The 21,921-nt window shown below is 55.1% G+C and overlaps 1 protein-coding gene across 1 annotated transcript in view; it reads left to right on the top strand.

Annotated features, from left to right (window-relative positions):
* Positions 1-21,921, top strand: part of LOC138511247 (receptor-type tyrosine-protein phosphatase kappa-like) — a 1,445,374-nt gene that overhangs the window by 773,394 nt on the left and 650,059 nt on the right. The window contains exon 9 of the mRNA XM_069626788.1: positions 15,546-15,649. Within this exon, the coding sequence (XP_069482889.1) occupies positions 15,546-15,649 (104 nt within the window). The remainder of the gene's footprint in view (positions 1-15,545; positions 15,650-21,921) is intronic.

Here is a 21,921-nt window from a genome sequence, read left to right as displayed (position 1 = left end):
CCACCTTCCAAGCGGAAGAGGAAGAGTGCTCGTCCGGCACAGGCTGATGCCCCAGACACGGCTACACAGTCCGGCCCGTCCAGGAAGCCCAGCTTCACGGATGACGAACTGAATGCACTTGTCGAGTATGTGTCGGCACATGACAACGAGATGGTCATTGTTGCAGGATCCAAGACCACACCTGCACAACGCCAGGCACACTGGCAGACCGTTGCGGACATCGTAAGTGCCCTTGGAATCGTGAGGCGCACAGCCAATGATTGCTATAAGCGCTGGAATGACCTAAAGCGCAGGGCAAAGAGTAAGCTTGCCTCAAGTCATGCCACAACTCTAGTGACTGGAGGTGGGTCTCCAGTAGTAGACATGGAACTCACTCCACATGAGTCAGTCGCTGGGACCTACGTCACGGAGGAACAGATCCAAGGCGTGGGAGATCTGGCTGATTACGAGGCATTGTCCGGTGAGTGCACATGCATGTGTGTGTCATCCATGTGCATGGTGTGTGTGTGAGGGCTTCTGTTTGTGTGCCAGGTGAGAGTGTGTGCGCCTGAGTCGTATGGGTCAGCCATGTGCTTCATGCAATACATCCTGCGCAGCTGCATTTGGCCATAGCAGTATCCCTTCTGCCAACAGTAGACATCTAGCCCAACTGCACGCCAGTTGCCCTTGAAGTGTCACCTTGCCACAACATTGTTGCTTATTTTTCACTGTTCATTCAGTCAGATTGTTTGCATTCCACCACTTTTACTAGGCATGTCGCAGTCCACTAGTCACATGTCTGACATGGCTATGGTAAAGTGGAGTGACTTTGTTACCTGGATATCATTTGTTCACACATGTCCCTGTGCAATTGGACCATTTCAGACTGGCAGCTCCAGGTGAAAAATCTGACCTGTTAGAATTAGAAAAGCTATTACATGCGGGAACTGGACTGAATGAATAGGTGCTGCCCTCCTCTCCATCTTCACTCAATAGCAATGGAACATGCCATCTGTGTGATGGCATGTGTGTTTCACCTGGCAACCACAGGCCAATGTGTGATGCCACTGCCAGGCAGCATGCAGAAAATGTGTTCATCTTCCATCTTGGTGTCATCAGTGTGTGCCATTTGCCTGCCCTTCATATGCAGTGAGGGTGCATGCATGGGAGGGTTTTAGTCATGTGGGACATGTGTCAATCAAGTACTGGTTCTCTTGCTTCTTAGCCCTCATTGTGTGCCATGGTGCTAATGCCTGTTTCCATTTCTTTGTTTTTATGTCTTTGCAGGGGAAGACGCACCTGATACTGCTGGGGTTGTGGAGATGGTGCAGACCCAGGAGGGGTCCGAGGGCCGACCAACCACCAGTGAGGGACGTGGTGTGTTGGTGGGTGAGAACCCACAAGTGCTGCAGGTCATGCTCTCAAGGGGTGTCTCTGGCTGCACCTCCCCCGAGCTGTACTCAGGTGTTGATTCGGATGAGACCTACGTGCCGTCGCAGGTGAGTGTTCCAGGGAGGGATTCTGTTCTGTCCCACCCACCTGCACCAGGGTCAGAACCCTCAATGGGGATGTCAGTGTTGGCAGCTACGCCTTTGGTGGTTACGGATGCAGGGTCAAACTCCGCGACATCTGATCCTGTTCCTGGGCCAGCAGATCAGAGGGGGAATGCAGTCCTGCAGCCTCAGGCAGTGCCGGCACAGCAAGGCGCAGTTCGCCTTGCCCCAGACAGGTGTGGTGCCCGCCGACGTGGTGGCCGTACGCCACCTGGCAATACCGCATGGGAGCAATCCATTTACGGTATGGCAACACAACAGGCAGCATCATCCGAGATGATGGCTCAGGCCATGGATAGGGTGGCCACTTCCATTGTCCCCCCTGAAAGGCTGATGGAGCGACTAGAGCAGGCAACCGACCCCATCTGCCAGTCACACAGGGAGGACATGTTGGCGTCCAACAGGGACAGGCGGGCGGCACTGGCGACTCTGCAGGAGGCCATCTCCATTGAGTCCCAGGGCCACAGGGAAGCCCTGAGGCAGGAGCTCCTTCACCTCAGGACGACTCTTGTTGAGCTTGAGGCTTCAACACACCAAAGGACAGAACAGCAGCTGGAGCGTCTCACCCGTACGCTCTCAGCTGAGATGCAGGCAACGAGGGCGGAGGTCCGGGCATCCCGTGAGTTGTTGCATGGGGACCTCCGCACACTCATCCTCCAGAACCAGACCTACCACACCCGCATGCTTGCAGCCATGGAGGAGCAGACTAGGGCCTTGCGTGGGCTGCCTCCCATAGTGCAACCACCTCCGGATGCAGCTGCACAGGGTGATAATAGCGACAGCAGTGATACTCCCACAATAGGGTAGCCGTGTGGGCCGTGAGCCCATGGAGGTGTTTTTTTTTTCCCAGGGGTTTTGGTGTGAACCCTGTCCTCGGACCTCTTGGGTGGCCTCCCAACCCCCCCCCCGGGCCCTTCAATGGCCATTTTTGATTTTTATTTTTATTTTTGATTTTTATTTTTATTTTTGATTTTTATTTTTGATTTTTATTTTTATTTTTATTTTTATTTTAAATTTCTAAAAATATTTTTCCCAATTTTTTTGGGACAATTTGTTGGCTTCCGTGGTTCCTGTGGGCATACGCAGCATTGTGGCTGGGCACATGCAGGCTTGTCATGTATTTGGTTCAGATGCTTGGGTTTGAGTCACACACACCCCTCCTGCTTCCCGTTTCCATGGGCTTGCAAAGGGTGTGCCCAAGTGACATTGACGTACATGGTGACATTGGACTCCCACTACATGTGTGGGTAGTCTAGTCAATACTGTGTATACATTCCTAGTGCATATTGCTGTTGTGTTGTACACTGCATGTTGCATTGATGTGTAACTCATCATCTGTGTCTACCTCCCAATTTGCAGGTCCCTTCCTCATGTCTACACAAGGCCCTCTAGTCTGGAGATGGGGTCCATGTTGGCAGCAGTGCATCTACAACTCTACATGGCGCCAACACCGCACAGTTGGTAGTGGTGGGAGTGCAGGCATTTCCAGGTGGTGAGACTACTAATATATAACATTAGTGATGTCATGTTAATGGTAGTACCTGCTCAAGTTTGTTGTTGGTCCTGCATTACTGTGAGCATTTCAGGTGTTGCAAGTTTCAATTAGGGACACTCTACATTGTGACACTAGTGTCATGTTGTGGGGATTACTTTGTTTACCTGCAAATAGCATGACATGGCACGGTGTGTCGTGTGGCGGTGCTGGCGATGGGTTGGCTGACATGGCACTGTCCTCTTGTTGCATTTTGCAAGTGGGTATTCATTTTAGCTGCTTGAATGTGTTACTTCACAAAACTGCATTGGTGGTGTCTGTGTGGGTAGGGATGCACACATTGTGACACTTCCAGGTGAACAATCTCAGGCTGACATGGTTTTCACGGTTCATTCTCCAGACATTCAGGATCAGTGTCAGGTTGAGTCATCATTGATTGTCAGATGGAATGTGCCAGGGCAGTGTGCACTCCACAGGGGTGTGATTTCTATGTGAAGTAATTAGCCACTAGCTGTGTACGGGCTGCCTCCCCCCGTGCCCTTTCCCCTCCCATGCGCGGCGGCTGTGCATGTGATTGGGGATGTGGGGCCACCACCATGTCCACGGCCAGGCCCCGGCGTGTTGCAACGTTGTGCAGGACACATGCTGCCACTATGATCCTGCACACTACTGGGGGAGTGTACAACAGCTGCCCGCCAGAACGGTCAAGGGAGCGAAAGCGTGACTTTAGCACTCCGAATGTGCGCTCCACTATGCCCCGGGTTGTAATGTGGGCTGTGTTATATCTTACCTGGGGTGGCGTGGTGGGGTTCCGAATTGGCGTCATCATGTGGGGGCTGAGAGGGTAGGCACTGTCCCCTGTGGAGGTGTTGATTGGTATCATTGGTGGGGTTGTGACCTTGCTCAGTATCTGACATGCATGCATGTGCAGTGGCATTCATACTCACCAAGCAGCCATGTATCGCCCTGCCGCCCAGCTTCTAGGTCCCGGTTTAGGGTGGACATTCGGTAAATGAAGCTGTCGTGGGTTGACCCGGGATAGTTGGCATATACTGCGGTGATGATTCCCTTGGCATTACATACTACCTGCATTACATACTACCTGCACGTTGATGGAATGCCAGTGCTTGCGGTTCATATAGATGTGCTCAGATGCCCTGGGGGGACGTAGAGCCACATGGGTGCAGTCGATGGCACCTAGCACTTTGGGGAATCGTGCCACAGCGTAAAATTCCAGGACGGAAGCATGCCTTTCTGCAGGTGTTCTGGGCAGGTATATGTGCCTGCGGACAGATGGGCGTGAAGTGATGATGTTCAAGACCTGGTGTAGGCAGCGTGACTGGGTGGCCTGTGATACACCACCCACAATGGCACTTGTCCGCTGAAATGATCCAGTGGCTAAGAAGTGCAGTACATTGAGGACCTTCTCCAGGGTGCTGAGTGCTTGGGAGCACAGGGTGGGTGATGTGAGGTCATCCTCCCACTCACTCACCAGGTCCAGTATAATGTGTGGTGGAAACCTGTACCTCCCATGCACCTGGTCATCAGGCATCCCGAAAAGGCTGGTTCTGGGTGTGAATATTCTGGCCCTGACTATCCTCCTCCTCCTCCTTTGGTAGGCCACGCCCACTGCTGCTAGGAACGGTATGTTCATCCTGGGTCTGAGCTTGTTATTTTGTTAGCGCGCAAATTAATGCGTTGCGCGTGTTGTAGGCGAGCGTGTGACCCGCGCACCCCTGAAATCCAGTACCCAGTCCAATAGCGTGTGGAAATTCCCGCGCACCCCGGGATACAGGTGCGCTGATGTACTTGCGTGTGTAAGTGTCCGCGCACCCCTGATATACACGTACATAGGCCAATCACTTTTGTCCAATTACACGCGATGACACTCTGACGTACTGTCCAATTACACGCGATGACACTCTGATGTGCAGTCTTTCCACGTGTGCTCTGTCATCACGTGCTGTGTGGGAAACACCCGTGCGGGTCACGTCACAGACGCGTTTACGCGCTGAGGGCCTTTGGTCCAATAGAATCGCGTATGCGTGCTGACGCGTTTACGCGCTGAGGGCCTTTGGGCCAATAGAATCGCGTATGCGTGCTGACGCGCTTACGCGCTGAGGGCCTTTGGTCCAATAGAATCGCGTATGCGTGCTGACGCGCTTACGCGCTGAGGGCCTTTGGTCCAATAGAATCGCGTATGCGTGCTGACGCGCTTACGCGCTAATGGCCTTTCCTCGAATTTCACGCTGACGTGCAGACTTTTCACGTGCCAAATCACTCCGTATCAAGCTGCCCACGCGTATGCACACGGAAGACCACGCTCCTGCCCAGAAGGCCGAACTACTGCCCCCCAGAGCCCCGAGCACGCTCCCACCTGCCATCTGCTGCTGCCTGACTGCCTGCTGCCCACGTGCACTGCCATTTGCTGCCTGCACATCAGCCAGGGGTGCTGTTGCTGTGACCACCCCTGCTGGAACCGAAGACTCCCGACTGGTATTCCATCGCTCCACAGCCCAGCCCCAGGACCCAGTTGCACACCCACTCCTGCCTCTGGGGTTGTCATGTCGGGGCAAACACCATCTGTGACCACTGACAACCCCCGGCCAGAGAGGCAGAGGGGCACCAGCTTCAGTGCCACCGAAGTTGGTCTCCTGGTGGAGCAAGTCCTGGGGCAGTATGATGCCCTCTTCGGAAGTTCCCGCGCCGACAAGGAAGGACGGACTCGGATCTGGACTGACATCGTGACTGCCATCAACGCGGAGGGGGTGGCAGTCCGGGACTTCCAACATGTCAGGAAGCGCTGGGAGGACTTCAGGTCCAGGACCCTGAACAAGGCCCGGCGCCTCTTGAAGGCAGCGGATGCCAAGGGGCGCCGGGGCCACTTGTCGGAAGAACAGATGAGGGTCCTGGAACGCATATCCCCAGCGCTCCACGTCCAGGTCCTGGAGAAGCAGACCCGTCTGGAGTCGAGCGGTGAGTGTACATGCATCCTGATTGTGAGCAGTGCGTGTGGTGATTATTCGGTAGTGTGCAGGTTGCACATCTGTTTGTATGGGGTCGAGTATGGGTGGGGGTGTCCAGGGCCGTGGGGCTGACACATGCGAGGGCTGTAATGTGTGAGACATGGATGGTGCTTGTGTGTGTAGGCTTGCATGCCAAATGCAGTTGTGCATGCACACATGTTTGGATGAATGTGTATTTAAGTAGACATGTCCGTTATGTCACGCATGTATGTTGTTTTCGGCTGCATGTATGAGCACTGTGTACATGTGCAAGTGTGTGTATTTGACAAGGGTGCAACAGTGATGCACCATGGATGCATGTGACTGCGGTATGTGTAAGCCTGATTGGCAGATGTGACATGGATGCCCGTCTGAACAGTGCAACACTTGGCAGAGGTGTACACATGCATGCAAGTGTGGTGGTGTGTGTACATGTGTGGTGCACTTCCTGTGTTGCATGTGATGTCTGGGTCACCTTTGGCTGCTCATGCTGTTGTATGTGTATGGATGGTGGTGGCAGTTGCGATATGGCTGTGGTATGGCTCATGTGTGCGAGTTGCAATGACATGTGTGTTGGGGATTGTGATGACATGTCTGAGGTTTGCCAATGCCACTCATGTGCAACTGTCATGTGTGTATGTGTCCATTGTACAGTGCCCTGATGCCTGTGTTTTGTTTCTCCCTGTCTGCAGCGTCAACTGATGAAGAGGGCGGAGAAGGTGCTGTGGAGCACAGCGGCGGGGATCCGACCGCCAGCCGGAGACGCAAGGCCCGGCTCCCCTCCCGTGTTGTCCTCTCGTCGGGGAGTGAGGAGTCCGGTGCCGCGTCCCAGGCCGCAGCTGCCGGGGGGAGGTCCAAGAGGCGGAGGTTGGAGTTGGACTCCTCGGCAGCAGAAGGGGCAGCTGGGACCCCACAGGGGAAGATGGCACGGAGTCATCCAGGTTGGTGGGGGGTCTGTTGGAGGAGGAGGCCGTGCAAGCACCAGAGACGGGGTCTGGAGGTGGGGATCCCACTGGTGCTAGTGGTGCAGTCCAGGACCAGGGACAGGAGGCAGCACAGGCCGCCGCGGAGGTGCCTGTGTCCAATCCTGTCCCCGATCCTGTCCCTGCATCATCTTGCACCAGCAGGGATGCCTACGTCCAGACCCGTTTTCAGGCAGGGGATGTGCTGACGTCAACTGGCCTTCCTCTGCCTGCGGACGTGGCTATCCAGGTCCGGGTTGAGCCTGTCCTGGCTGGTGTGGCGTTGCGTCAACGGGCCATGCGAGGTGACCTGCAGTCTTTTCATGGAGAGACTGCACGTCATCTCGAATGGCTCGTTGACCACGTCAGCCTGCTGGGACAGGTCACCCAGACCGGATTCCTCCGTCTGATGGGGCTTGCTCCGACCCCCTCCTCAACTGGACCCCCTACGCGCCAGTCATCCTCTGTGCCATCTTCCCACCCATCTGTCACCTGGGTGCCCTGTGGAGCTGCCTCTGACAGTGCGGCCAGGCTGGTGGAGGAGGCATCCCTGCCACAGTCGGGAGTCGGACATCCAGCAGGGGTGGCCACATCAACAACTGCACCCCAGCTGGCGGAGGATGTGCAGGCAGCAGGAGGCAATGCAGGGGCAGAGGCAGAGCAGCAGCAGCAACATGGTGGGAGCCATGAAGACTCGGGGCCTTCAACATCGGAGGGGCAGGCATCGGCCGGAGGGCAGGAGGACCCAGGACAGAGAGTGTCTTCCGTGTGGCAGCGGTTGGGCTACGCCATAGGTGCGGAGCGGCGGCGGGCGGAAGAGGCGCGGCTCACAATGGTCAGGGCGGAGAACTCCATGCGGAGGGCCCTGAGGCGGGCAGAGTGCCTCGAGGCAATCCGCAGGGGGTTGGAGGAGGACACGGCATCGTCCCTGCAGACCCTCGGGGCCATGGAACTGGACCGCCTCCGGGACATCGAACAGGAGTTCGATGATGCCCTGGCCCGGAATACCACGGAGTGAGCCGCTGGACTTGCCCGCCGCCTTTGTATATAGTTCTTTAGTTTTAGGTTTCCTTTGTTTTTTCTTATGATTTGGAGTCGACGGACACTGCTCCACTTTTTGTATATAGTTGCTTTTTAGTTAGGTTTTTTTTTAGGTTTCCTTTATTCAGTTGGGCTCATGGACCTTTTCGAGTTTTTTACATAGTTCTTGATTTGATTGATAATTTTTTTACATTTGACTTTGGAGGACATTTTTTTGGATTATGATTTGCAGTTCTTTATTTTTATGCGGACATGCATCTTGATTTGTTTTACTTCCCATTGTAGTTTGTTTCATTTCTTTAGCATTCTTTCTTTTTTTCAATACAATTTTGTTTTCATACTTCACTGTGTGGTATCATCTCATTGGTTTCATGCATGTCATGTTGGGTGTTTTCCCATTCAATTGCAAACATTGTGTGTGACGGACATGGGTTCATTAGCTTCATGAACATTGGGGGTGTGACATGTAATTTCCATTTCCATGTGGGTGAATGGGTTACTTGGTAGGGCTTTTTGGCTGTGGAGGCTGACCATAACGCACATGATTGGGGATTGTGAGGACCTGGTGGAGGCTTCCCCTGGTGGCTGGGGGGTGGGGGTGGTGGGAGACATGAGTGGGGGCCTGGTGGAGGGTGCCCCTGGTGGCTGGGGGGTGGGGGTGGTGGGAGACATGAGTGGGGGCCTGGTGGAGGGTGCCCCTGGTGGCTGGGGGGTGGGGGTGGTGGGAGACATGAGTGGGGGCCTGGTGGAGGCTGCCCCTGGTGGCTGGGGGGTGGGGGTGCAGGGGGACATGAGTGGGGGCCTGGTGGTGCTGCCCCTGCACTGCTGGGGGGTGGGGGTGGTGGGAGACATGAGTGGGGGCCTGGTGGAGGCTGCCCCTGGTGGCTGGGGGGTGGGGGTGGTGGGAGACATGAGTGGGGGCCTGGTGGAGGGTGCCCCTGCACTGCTGGGGGTGGGGGTGGTGGGAGACATGAGTGGGGGCCTGGTGGAGGCTGCCCCTGGTGGCTGGGCGGTGGGGGTGGTGGGAGACATGAGTGGGGGCCTGGTGGAGGCTGCCCCTGGTGGCTGGGGGGTGGGGGTGGTGGGAGACATGAGTGGGGGCCTGGTGGAGGCTGCCCCTGGTGGCTGGGGGGTGGGGGTGGTGGGAGACATGAGTGGGGGCCTGGTGGAGGGTGCCCCTGATGGCTGGGGGGTGGGGGTGGTGGGAGACATGAGTGGGGGCCTGGTGGAGGGTGCTCCTGCACTGCTGGGGGGTGGGGGACATGAGTGGGGGCCTGGTGGAGGCTGCCCCTGGTGGCTGGGGGGTGGGGGTGGTGGGAGACATGAGTGGGGGCCTGGTGGAGGGTGCCCCTGGTGGCTGGGGGGTGGGGGTGGTGGGAGACATGAGTGGGGGCCTGGTGGAGGGTGCCCCAGGTGGCTGGGGGGTGGGGGTGGTGGGAGACATGAGTGGGGGCCTGGTGGGAGCTGCCCCTGCACTGCTGGGTGGTGGGGGGGTGGGAGACATGAGTGGGGGCCTGGTGGGGGCTGCCCCTGCACTGCTGGGGGGTGGGGGTGGTGGGAGACATGAGTGGGGGCCTGGTGGAGGGTGCCCCTGGTGGCCGGGGGGTGGGGGTGGTGGGAGACATGAGTGGGGGCCTGGTGGGGGCTGCCCCTGCAGTGCTGGGGGGTGGGGGTGGTGGGAGACATGAGTGGGGGCCTGGTGGAGGCTGCCCCTGGTGGGTGGGGGTGGTGGGAGACATGAGTGGGGGCCTGGTGGAGGGTGCCCCTGCACTGCTGGGGGGTGGGGGTGGTGGGAGACATGAGTGTGGGCCTGGTGGAGGCTGCCCCTGGTGGCTGGGGGGTGGGGGTGGTGGGAGACATGAGTGGGGGCCTGGTGGAGGGTGCCCCTGCACTGCTGGGGGGTGGGGGTGGTGGGAGACATGAGTGGGGGCCTGGTGGAGGCTGCCCCTGGTGGCTGGGGGGTGGGGGTGCAGGGGGACATGAGTGGGGGCCTGGTGGTGCTGCCCCTGCAGTGCTGGGGGGTGGGGGTGGTGGGAGACATGAGTGGGGGCCTGGTGGAGGCTGCCCCTGGTGGCTGGGGGGTGGGGGTGGTGGGAGACATGAGTGGGGGCCTGGTGGAGGGTGCCCCTGCACTGCTGGGGGGTGGGGGTGGTGGGAGACATGAGTGGGGGCCTGGTGGAGGCTGCCCCTGGTGGCGGGGGGTGGGGGTGGTGGGAGACATGAGTGGGGGCCTGGTGGAAGGTGCCCCTGGTGGCTGGGGGGTGGGGGTGGTGGGAGACATGAGTGGGGGCCTGGTGGAGGGTGCCCCTGCACTGCTGGGGGGTGGGGGGAGTGGGAGACATGAGTGGGGGCCTGGTGGAGGGTGCCCCTGGTGGCTGGGGGGTGGGGGTGGTGGGAGACATGAGTGGGGGCCTGGTGGAGGGTGCCCCTGGTGGCTGGGGGGTGAGGGTGGTGGGCGACATGAGTGGGGGCCTGGTGGGGGCTGCCCCTGCACTGCTGGGGGGTGGGGGGGTGGTCGACATGAGTGGGGCCTGGTGGGGGCTGCCCCTGCACTGCTGGGGGGTGGGGGTGGTGGGAGACATGAGTGGGGGCCTGGTGGAGGGTGCCCCTGGTCGCTGGGGGGTGGGGGTGGTGGGAGACATGAGTGGGGGCCTGGTGGGGGCTGCCCCTGCAGTGCTGGGGGGTGGGGGGGTGGTGGGAGACATGAGTGGGGGCCTGGTGGAGGCTGCCCCTGGTGGCTGGGGGGTGGGGGTGGTGGGAGACATGAGTGGGGGCCTGGTGGAGGGTGCCCCTGCACTGCTGGGGGGTGGGGTGGGTGGGAGACATGAGTGGGGGCCTGGTGGAGGCTGCCCCTGGTGGGTGGGGGTGGTGGGAGACATGAGTGGGGGCCTGGTGGAGGATGCCCCTGCACTGCTGGGGGGTGGGGGTGGTGGGAGACATGAGTGGGGGCCTGGTGGAGGCTGCCCCTGGTGGCTGGGGGGTGGGGGTGCAGGGGTACATGAGTGGGGCCCTGGTGGTGCTGCCCCTGCACCGCTGGGGGGTGGGGGTGGTGGGAGACATGAGTGGGGGCCTGGTGGAGGGTGCCCCTGGATGCTGGGGGGTGGGGGTGCAGGGGGACATGAGTGGGGGCCTGGTGGAGGCTGCCCCTGGTGGCTGGGGGGTGGGGGTGGTCGGAGACATGAGTGGGGGCCTGGTGGAGGGCGCCCCTGCACTGCTGGGGGGTGGGGGTGGTGGGAGACATGAGTGGGGGCCTGGTGGAGGCTGCCCCTGGTGGCTGGGGGGTGGGGGTGATAGGGGCCCTGGGTGGGGGCCTGGTGGAGGCTGCCCCTGGTGGCTGGGGGGTGGGGGTGGTGGGAGACATGAGTGGGGGCCTGGTGGAGGCTGCCCCTGGTGGCTGGGGGGTGGGGGTGGTGGGAGACATGAGTGGGGGCCTGGTGGAAGGTGCCCCTGGTGGCTGGGGGGTGGGGGTGGTGGGAGACATGAGTGGGGGCCTGGTGGAGGGTGCCCCTGCACTGCTGGGGGGTGGGGGGAGTGGGAGACATGAGTGGGGGCCTGGTGGAGGCTGCCCCTGGTGGCTGGGGGGTGGGGGTGGTGGGAGACATGAGTGGGGGCCTGGTGGAGGGTGCCCCTGGTGGCTGGGGGGTGGGGGTGGTGGGAGACATGAGTGGGGGCCTGGTGGAGGGTGCCCCTGGTGGCTGGGGGGTGAGGGTGGTGGGCGACATGAGTGGGGGCCTGGTGGGGGCTGCCCCTGCACTGCTGGGGGGTGGGGGGTGGTCGACATGAGTGGGGCCTGGTGGGGGCTGCCCCTGCACTGCTGGGGGGTGGGGGTGGTGGGAGACATGAGTGGGGGCCTGGTGGAGGGTGCCCCTGGTCGCTGGGGGGTGGGGGTGGTGGGAGACATGAGTGGGGGCCTGGTGGGGGCTGCCCCTGCAGTGCTGGGGGGTGGGGGTGGTGGGAGACATGAGTGGGGGCCTGGTGGAGGCTGCCCCTGGTGGCTGGGGGGTGGGGGTGGTGGGAGACATGAGTGGGGGCCTGGTGGAGGGTGCCCCTGCACTGCTGGGGGGTGGGGTGGGTGGGAGACATGAGTGGGGGCCTGGTGGAGGCTGCCCCTGGTGGGTGGGGGTGGTGGGAGACATGAGTGGGGGCCTGGTGGAGGATGCCCCTGCACTGCTGGGGGGTGGGGGTGGTGGGAGACATGAGTGGGGGCCTGGTGGAGGCTGCCCCTGGTGGCTGGGGGGTGGGGGTGCAGGGGTACATGAGTGGGGCCCTGGTGGTGCTGCCCCTGCACCGCTGGGGGGTGGGGGTGGTGGGAGACATGAGTGGGGGCCTGGTGGAGGGTGCCCCTGGATGCTGGGGGGTGGGGGTGCAGGGGGACATGAGTGGGGGCCTGGTGGAGGCTGCCCCTGGTGGCTGGGGGGTGGGGGTGGTGGGAGACATGAGTGGGGGCCTGGTGGAGGGCGCCCCTGCACTGCTGGGGGGTGGGGGTGGTGGGAGACATGAGTGGGGGCCTGGTGGAGGCTGCCCCTGGTGGCTGGGGGGTGGGGGTGATAGGGGCCCTGGGTGGGGGCCTGGTGGAGGCTGCCCCTGGTGGCTGGGGGGTGGGGGTGGTGGGAGACATGAGTGGGGGCCTGGTGGAGGCTGCCCCTGGTGGCTGGTGGGTGGGGGTGGTGGGAGACATGCATTGTTGATCAGTAGTGCAAGGTGACATGTGGGTTGGCTGGGGGCATGCCCATGGTGGATGGGCTGCCTGCGGGACATGAGCAGGGGTGCAGGGTAGTCCCCCGTGGTGTGGGCTGCCTGCAGGGGCCGTGGAGGTTGTGGAGCGTACACCTTGGAGGACCCACACGGCCAATTCACGTGTAGTACTCCCCAGAACCCCTGAAATACACATACCCTGCTGAAATCGCGTGTGGAACTTCCCGCGCACCCCTGAAATACACGTACCCTGCTGAAATCGCGTGTGGAACTTCCCGCGCACCCCTGAAATACACGTACCCTGCTGAAATCGCGTGTGGAACTTCCCGCGCACCCCTGAAATACACGTATCCTGCTGAAATCGCGTGTGGAACTTCCCACGCACCCCTGAAATGCACGTACCCTGCTCTAATCGCGTGTGGTACTTCCAGCGCACCCCTGAAATACACGTACCCTGCTGAAATCGCGTGTGGAACTTCCCGCGCACCCCTGAAATACACGTACCCTGCTCGCACTGGGCCAATCGCGTGTGGAACTTCCCGCGCACCCCTGAAATCCACGTACCCTGCTGAAATCGCGTGTGGAACTTCCCGCGCACCCCTGGAATTCACATACCCTGCTGAAATCGCGTGTGGTACTTCCCGCGCACCCCTGAAATGCACGTAACGTACCCTGCTGAAATCGCGTGTGGGACTTCCCGCGCACCCCTGAAATGCACGTACCCTGCTCTAATCGCGTGTGGTACTTCCCGCGCACCCCTGAAATACACGTACCCTGCTGAAATCGCGTGTGGAACTTCCCGCGCACCCCTGAAATACACGTACCCTGCTCGCACTGGGCCAATCGCGTGTGGAACTTCCCGCGCACCCCTGAAATCCACGTACCCTGCTGAAATCGCGTGTGGAACTTCCCGCGCACCCCTGGAATTCACATACCCTGCTGAAATCGCGTGTGGAACTTCCCGCGCACCCCTGAAATACACGTATCCTGCTGAAATCGCGTGTGGAACTTCCCACGCACCCCTGAAATGCACGTACCCTGCTCTAATCGCGTGTGGTACTTCCAGCGCACCCCTGAAATACACGTACCCTGCTGAAATCGCGTGTGGAACTTCCCGCGCACCCCTGAAATACACGTACCCTGCTCGCACTGGGCCAATCGCGTGTGGAACTTCCCGCGCACCCCTGAAATCCACGTACCCTGCTGAAATCGCGTGTGGAACTTCCCGCGCACCCCTGGAATTCACATACCCTGCTGAAATCGCGTGTGGTACTTCCCGCGCACCCCTGAAATGCACGTAACGTACCCTGCTGAAATCGCGTGTGGGACTTCCCGCGCACCCCTGAAATGCACGTACCCTGCTCTAATCGCGTGTGGTACTTCCCGCGCACCCCTGAAATACACGTACCCTGCTGAAATCGCGTGTGGAACTTCCCTCGCACCCCTGAAATACACGTACCCTGCTCGCACTGGGCCAATCGCGTGTGGAACTTCCCGCGCACCCCTGAAATCCACGTACCCTGCTGAAATCGCGTGTGGAACTTCCCGCGCACCCCTGGAATTCACATACCCTGCTGAAATCGCGTGTGGAACTTCCCGCGCACCCCTGGAATTCACATACCCTGCTGAAATCGCGTGTGGAACTTCCCGCACACCCATGTAATACACGTACCCTGCCGAAATCGCGTGTGAGACTTCCCGCGCACCCCGGTATACACGCACACGTAATTTTTTGTCAGCGGGTGTCCGTGTTTGTCGGTACCCCTTTGCACGTCATTTGTCCTGGAGGGCCACAGTATAGGACATTCTTCATGGCTGTATATAGGTGCTATTTGTTGGCGCACCTTTTGGCGCACATTTCTTCCAGGCGCAGAGACGCTACCGCCTGCTTTCTTGTGGCGGTCGTGTTTGTGCCTGTGCGCTGGTTTGAGCGTGTGCTTTTTTGCCCTATTCTATTCCATGAATACGTGTTGTAGGCGAGCGTGTGGGCGTTCCGCGCACTTGTACCCTGTACTTCCCCCGTGACGCCCACGTTTTGGCAAGTTGTTCCCCATTCCGAGTGTTACGCCCCGTGTTACGCCTACTTTTGTTGCGTGCGCCACGCTATGTGCGATTTTCGCTGTGGCCTGTGCGATTTTCGCTGTGACCTGGCGCACGCTGTTAGATGGCCTGTGCGCCAACGTGCGCCGCGCACTTTTTTTTCGCACATCCGATGGTTTTCTCGCGCACGGCCTTCCATGAATCGATGTGCGCTGCTTTTCGTGCGATTTTCGCACTTGCACTGCGATTTTCGCTATTCCACTGCGATTCGCACGTTTTTGGCCACTTGCGCCACGCTAATTATTCCATGAATCGGCCTCTGAATATTTATGGTCATTATGATCTTTAAGCTCACTACTGACTGCAAATCAAGTTCTAATATAAGAAAACAATGAAAGGCAGCCCAGAAGTAGAATAAAACCAATGTACAAAGCAGCATGGAAACAAAATAATATCTTAAAAGCAACAATTGTATACAGTTTACACATTTGCACCTTTCTGACACTTTAACCATGATGCACGTTTTCTTTATCACAAAGCACCTGATGACACCTAGACCACTACATACTGCTGCAAGATATGTGTCAAAGAGCTAACGGCCCCCCTTGCTGGATCTCATAGGTTTATCAGGATTAGACTGAACTAACAGGCTATGCAGACAGCTCCAGGATTTCAGAAGTAAAATGCATTGGTCTTATACTTGTTGACAAACTACTATGTGAACTGCAGATCACTCATGCAATCATATGTTGTGTATTTTGTGTGTGTTTTTGTATAGTACCAGAAGCACCTGCAATGGAAATGATGAATAGAAAGACCGAGACTAAAACAATCCGATGGAAGAGCCTGTCAAATTACACAGGGATCGTTAAAGGCTATCAGGTATTTTCAATGTCTTTGGCGGCTACAACGTGTGCGTGACTAAAAGCTTGTCAGTGAAATGCTAGAACAAGTTAGGCTTTTGCTATATACTGAAAATGGATGACTGCCTGATACGGGATCTCTCATCAATGTTTTTGTGTGAATGCATTTTTTTAGGAATAACACATGCATTTCTATGGCTGCTTATTAAGAGAATAATTCAAGCAATGGGTAATGTTTTGTGTTTTCGCTACGCTCTTTCATGGAACATTGAAACTATACTAAATTTACATAAATCCACATTGCAAGACTCAGTGGGCACTTTAGTCAGTAATCGGGGTGTGTGGGGATGAAAATAAGATTTCACAAACACGCAGGGGTTTGCTTGTGAGTCATTTTCAGTGCCGCACAGACCTCATTATCAATGCATGACTGGTGTACCTTCACACGTCCATTGTATGACCCTGCGTTACAAAGCTGTATCTCAGACATAATCACACCCATTAATACATTCTACATGGCAATCTCTAAGACCCACTTTCCCATCCAGCAACCACCAACTAAATGCATTTCACTTATCTGTGATGATATCCATGGCTCACAATTGGTGTTACCACGAATGATCTGAGTGACCATTAATACTGTGTTGTTCACTCTTTAATGGCTGATATACAACTCAAGGTGCAAGCTACTAGCCAGGCAATAAGTTCACCTACCCCCTTCATTTTCCAAATGCTCACAGCACGCCATTCCACACTCCCCAGGAATAAACTATCAGTAATTAATAGCTAAGGGTAAATTCCCATTTTGAAGGAACATATGATATACTAGCAGAAGTACCTGTTTTACAAACGGGTTCTTTAGACAGACATGATAACACTCTCATCAATTGTTGAAAATGAATAATCCTGTAGGTTGCTGTTTCGCCTCACCCTGGTGTGATGCAGCTCGATGCAGTGTATTTTGGTGCTTGTGGTGGGACTGGTTGAGAAGCAACCTTTTTTGTTTCCCGTCCTGGTGAACATTGTTTACGGTTTCGTCGGCAGGCACTATCTCGCAAAAACCCTCTGGAAAAATAATGTCACCTGAAGCGGTAAAAATCAGGAAACTTTTGGAATGCTACCTACCTTCACCTTTGCCTCTCAGGTCCTGTTTTGTTTAATCAAAGGCCACTAACAAACAGAACTGAAGGGCCCACTGGAAAAATGACCTGCCTGCCTTCAAAAACCTTTACACTAAAAATTGGCATATTTAGGCAGACTATGTGTGCGTCTTTCTGCAGTTAAAATCCAGAGAAAGCTGAAAAGAAATGTAATCAGAGTGCAGATTGGAAAGGCACATCATATTGCTGGCTGAGAGATAAATGCAGCATTTTCACTGAAACTGCCATCCATCAAAAGACAACCCAGACCCACTTTTCAGCATAAAGATGAACAGCAGATAATTAGAAATGTGTTTTATGAAGGACTGAAATAAATAACTCTATACTTCCAGCAGTCATATTTAAAACCCAATGCTGTGTGAAAAGAAAGAAGAAATCCACTTATGCAAAAGCAAAGTGAACCCTGATCAGTAACAAACGGCCTCTGGATCTGAATAGGGAATTCCTTTGAAGCTCTTGCATTCCAGCGATTTGCAGCTCCAGTTAAGTGTGCTTTGTCCTTAAGGGTGTTAAAAACAAACTTCCTCCATGGCCAGACCAGTTGTCTCTGAAGGTTCATTTCTTTGCAGGGAAAACGGCCCAGCCAGTGGGTGACTGGAATGTAGGGAATAATATTAGGTTTTCAGATCGAAAGGGTGGTCAACGTCAGATAACAGGACAGAATGCCAGCTGTCAGCATGGCCTCATGACATCACAAGGCTAGCCTGGCTCCTTATCTGCAGTGGGAGATCTCTGTGTAGCCCTATACATCCCAACTATTTACTACCTGCAGCCCATCAACTTCAAGCAACAAAGAGGCTAATGGATTTTATACGGCCTTAGCAAAAACACAGTCCAGGAGACTCTGGTCACATGCTGGCCAAGGATGGCCACTGGCCTTACAAAAGGAGAGCTAAGATTTGCATACATATGACGATTTCCGATTAGTTTAAATGGACTATAATAACTGATGCATTTTCTCAGCAACCACAAGTAGCACTGTATCCATGTATGTGTCATTTTAAAGATAATGTAAAGGCTATTTTGTTGAAATAAAATGTATCCATATGCGATTTAGGGAATTGTAATGGCAAGCAAAAATGTGTTTATGGCTCCTCCGAAAATGTCCCGAATTTAAGAATTGGCGAGCTGTTGGAGGGTACAATTAGGTATTTGGAGAGTATATTGCATGTTCATAACTGTTATGCTGTTTGTATAAAGAGCGAAAAAGTGCCATGTGCCTGTGCACCATGGTATGGACCCGGCTGTCGTTTTATTAAATCCCCCATGATTAGCTGAAGCAGAATATATGGTTATGGTTAAGTTGCTGTTTCCATATGAAGAGCACTTTTTGGGCGGCTTATAACTTCGCTCCCCGTGTCATGATCTCTGCTTCGAAAAGGTCAGGGTTTTCCCAACTCCCTTGGAAGCAGATCCATAACCCAGGTTCCGAGTGCCAACCAGTCCCAATTGGGACCTTTTGGACCCAGTCCTGGCGCAAGTGGCACCAGGCTCACAAATATGCCCAGTCCCAGCGCTGGAAACGCCGGGCTCATAATGCTTGGGTGGACTTACCTGCAGCAGACCATGCTGCTTACTTGCCTGCCAGTTGAGCCTCTGATCCTCTTCTGTTTGGAACTACTTTTCCTGTTGGGTGGGGCAGGAGCCACTCCCTAGATTCAGAACACTGGAACTCTTCTGGAAAGCAGGAACTCTTTTCTTACCTAGGCGTGGCTGTGGAAGGAGACACCTAAGCACTACAGGAGGCTATTTAAACCACACCCGATGGATGAATCTTGCTTTGCGTTATTCTGCATCCTCTGCAGCAGAACGCTCATCGTGTCTTCTGCATCTGATCCTGGGCCTAAGGAAAAAGGCTTACCATCCTGAATCCAGTCTTCAGCAACACCTATAAAGACAAGAAAGAACAGGTTAGCATTACGGTCTTCAGTGACAGCTCTTCACTTACCTGGTCCATCGGCTGTCACCAACGCCTCGCGCTGCATTCCGGCATCTGAAAGACAAAGGCTTACCTACTCTTCGCACGCTCCGGAGGCCTTCGGCGCTGCATCCCGCATCTGAAAGACAAAACAAGGTGCGTTTAAAGAAATTGGTAACTTTAATACTCATGTGCCATTACTCCTTTCCACATCTAACCCAGTGGGTATTCCGGCACCCTGCAGCCGCTCCGAACTTGTACCTGCAAAATAAAAAGACAGTTAGAGCGCATCGTGAAGCAGGCAACAAGCGCTTACTTACGTGCTTCCAGGCGCTTCTATTCATCACACGGGCTCCATCTTCAACTCACTTCAGCCCGTCATCCGCCATCGCCGGAACCCTGCAAAACAAGAAACATCATTACTAAAGACTTTAAAGACATTAGAATTACTCGAAACTTACCGTTCGTGCAGTAAACGACAGACAGCAGTCCTCTGAAGTCAGAGGCCTGCTCCCCTTATCCAGTGAAGAAACTGGTTACAGCACCCTGCCCCGAGGCAGATGGAGAGCACGGCGTTCACTTACCTAAGGTGAGAGCGTTAACCTTTGGGGTTCTACAGGAGAAGAGAAAGGGAAGAAGAGAGAGACATTCAATAACCCAGTTCCTTAATCCCATATTTTCTATCTGCAGACATCTTACCCTTCGAGTCAGACATACAGTGCACAGAGGTCCAGCCCAAAGAGCCAGCCGTGTGTTACACATCACCTTTGAAGATACGGTATACGCCCAGTCAAGACCGGCGCCTCTACGGGAATCAGGTGAGCGTTACAGAACGCAAAGCCTACCACAAAACTCCCGTCCAGGCGCTATGGAAACCTCGGATACCGACCAGCTAGCCCAGTTACTTGGGGAACTAAGGGCAGAAGTGCATGCAGTCCGTCAGGAAACAAACGCTCTATGAAGGGAACTGATTATTTCCAAGGAGCGAACAGATGATCTCGCTAGACAATTGCTAAATGTCACAAGCCGGACAGACCACATTACCCGCATCTGGGGGGAATCTTCCTTCTACATCCTCTATGAATCCAGTGCAGATCAACCTACCTGGGAATGTACCTCTGGCTCCGCCCAAACGATTTTCTGGTGACCCAAAGAGGTTTGCAGTATTTATCAATCAGTGCCGGTTGCATTTCTTATGCCGGCCAGCAGCCTTTACAACTGATCAAGCTAAAGTAGCTTTCGTGCTTTCGTACCTTAGTGGCAATGCGGCAGACTGGTCGATCCCTCTAGTAAATCAAGATGATCCAGTCCTCCATGATTTTCAAGCTTTTCAGCTCAGTATGGAAAAACTGTTCGCAAGACATTCACAGGGGCAGGCCTTGGACAATGAGCTTCTTTCGTTGCGACAAGGTAATCAAGACCTTTTGGCTTATATTGCGTCTTTCAACAGACTGATATTGGAAACTCAATGGCCTGAGGACAAAAGGATTACGCTGTTTTATAGAGGTCTACGTGGAGAGCTCAAAGATGTGTTAGCCCAAGTAGTGAATCCCCCACAAGATTGTTCGGACTATATAGACTTAGTCGTTCAAATAGATCACAGACTGCAGAACAGGAAGGCCGATCGTTCCAAGTTTGATGCTCGAGTATTTTCCAAACCGCCAACTCCTTCCAAAGGAGTAGACTCCAGGGAACCCATGCAAATAGGGGGTCTGAAAGGTCCTCTAACACAAAAGGAGCGGGAAAGGAGGAAACAGTTGCAATTATGCCTCTATTGCGGAAACTCAGGGCACTTTCTTCGAGACTGTCCGGTGAAACCTGCCAAGAAGGCAGTAGGAGCTGCAGTTACCAAAGTTACAAACTCTGAGCAGGGAAACGACCTCGCCCGACAAGAATAGAGGTCCTCTTGCCGAGCGTGAAAACCAGTTCCGTGACCTCGCATTTCGTGATACCTATGGTCCTCATTAGCCCTGATAATCCGGATCGATTACATGCAATTGAAGCTTACGTCGACAGCGGTGCCATCGGCAATTATGTTGATCATGAAATGGTTTTGAGGATGAATCTAACTCTTTGTCCCAAGGCTGTAAAGGACGTCATTACTACGGTGGATGGTACGGAGATAGCCTCCGGGCCAGTAACGCATACCACTCAAGAGGTGACGCTAGTAAGCCAAGATGGACACCATGAGAAGATCGTGTTCGATGTGATCAAGGCCCCTCAGTTTCAGATTATTCTAGGAATACCTTGGTTAGAGAAACACAATCCTCTGATTGATTGGCGAGCAAGAACGGTCCAGTTTCCAGAATGTGTCTCTACTTGTCACCCTCCACCTGGTGTTGCACTGGCAGCAATTTCTTCAGAGACTCCCCAGTTACCTCCCGAATACCTAGAATACCAAGATGTTTTCCGGAAGGATCAGGCTAACTCTCTACCTCCTCATAGGTCTTATGACTGCCAGATAGACCTGATACCTGGATCTACTCCTCCTTGTAGTAGAATTTATGCCCTCACCGAGCCTGAGAACCTTCACCTTCGACAATACCCGGATCAATACCTGGCAAATGGGTTTATTCGTCCTTCCAAGTCCCCTGCTTCTTCAGCTTTGTTCTTCGTTCCAAAAAAGGAAGGAGACCTTAGAACTTGTATAGATTATCGCTCCCTGAACCAGATCACCGTTAAGAATAGATATCCGTTACCTTTGATCCCTGAACTCCTGGACCAAGTCAGAAAAGCATGCATATATACAAAGCTGGATCTTAGAGGAGCTTACCACTTGGTACGAGTAAAAGAGGGCGATGAATGGAAGGCGGCCTTCCGCACCAAGTATGGGCTATTTGAATATCAGGTCATGCCCTTCGGACTTTGCAATGCCCCGGCCGCCTTTCAATATTTTATGAACGATGTCCTCAGAGAGCTCATAGATGTGTGTGTTGTTGTTTACATTGACGACATCCTCGTTTATTCTTCATCGGAATCTGAACATCGGAAACACGTGAAAATGGTCCTCGAAAGATTGCGTCAACACAAACTTTTCGCTAAGTTGGAAAAATGTGTTTTCAACGTGACTGAAGTTGAGTTCTTGGGATTCATATTATCACCCGGCGGAGTGCGTATGGATTCAAAGAAGGTCGATGCAGTTCTCAAATGGCCATCACCATGCTCCGTAAAAGGTGTGCAAAGCATGTCAGGCTTCGCTAACCTTTACCGCAG

The sequence above is a fragment of the Ambystoma mexicanum genome, chromosome 6p (genome assembly GCF_040938575.1).
Source record: "Ambystoma mexicanum isolate Mex_15411 chromosome 6p, UKY_AmexF1_1, whole genome shotgun sequence".
NCBI classification, from domain to species: Eukaryota; Metazoa; Chordata; class Amphibia; order Caudata; family Ambystomatidae; genus Ambystoma; species Ambystoma mexicanum.
Note: the sequence above shows the minus strand (reverse complement) of the source record. Positions and strands in the feature narration are given on the sequence as shown.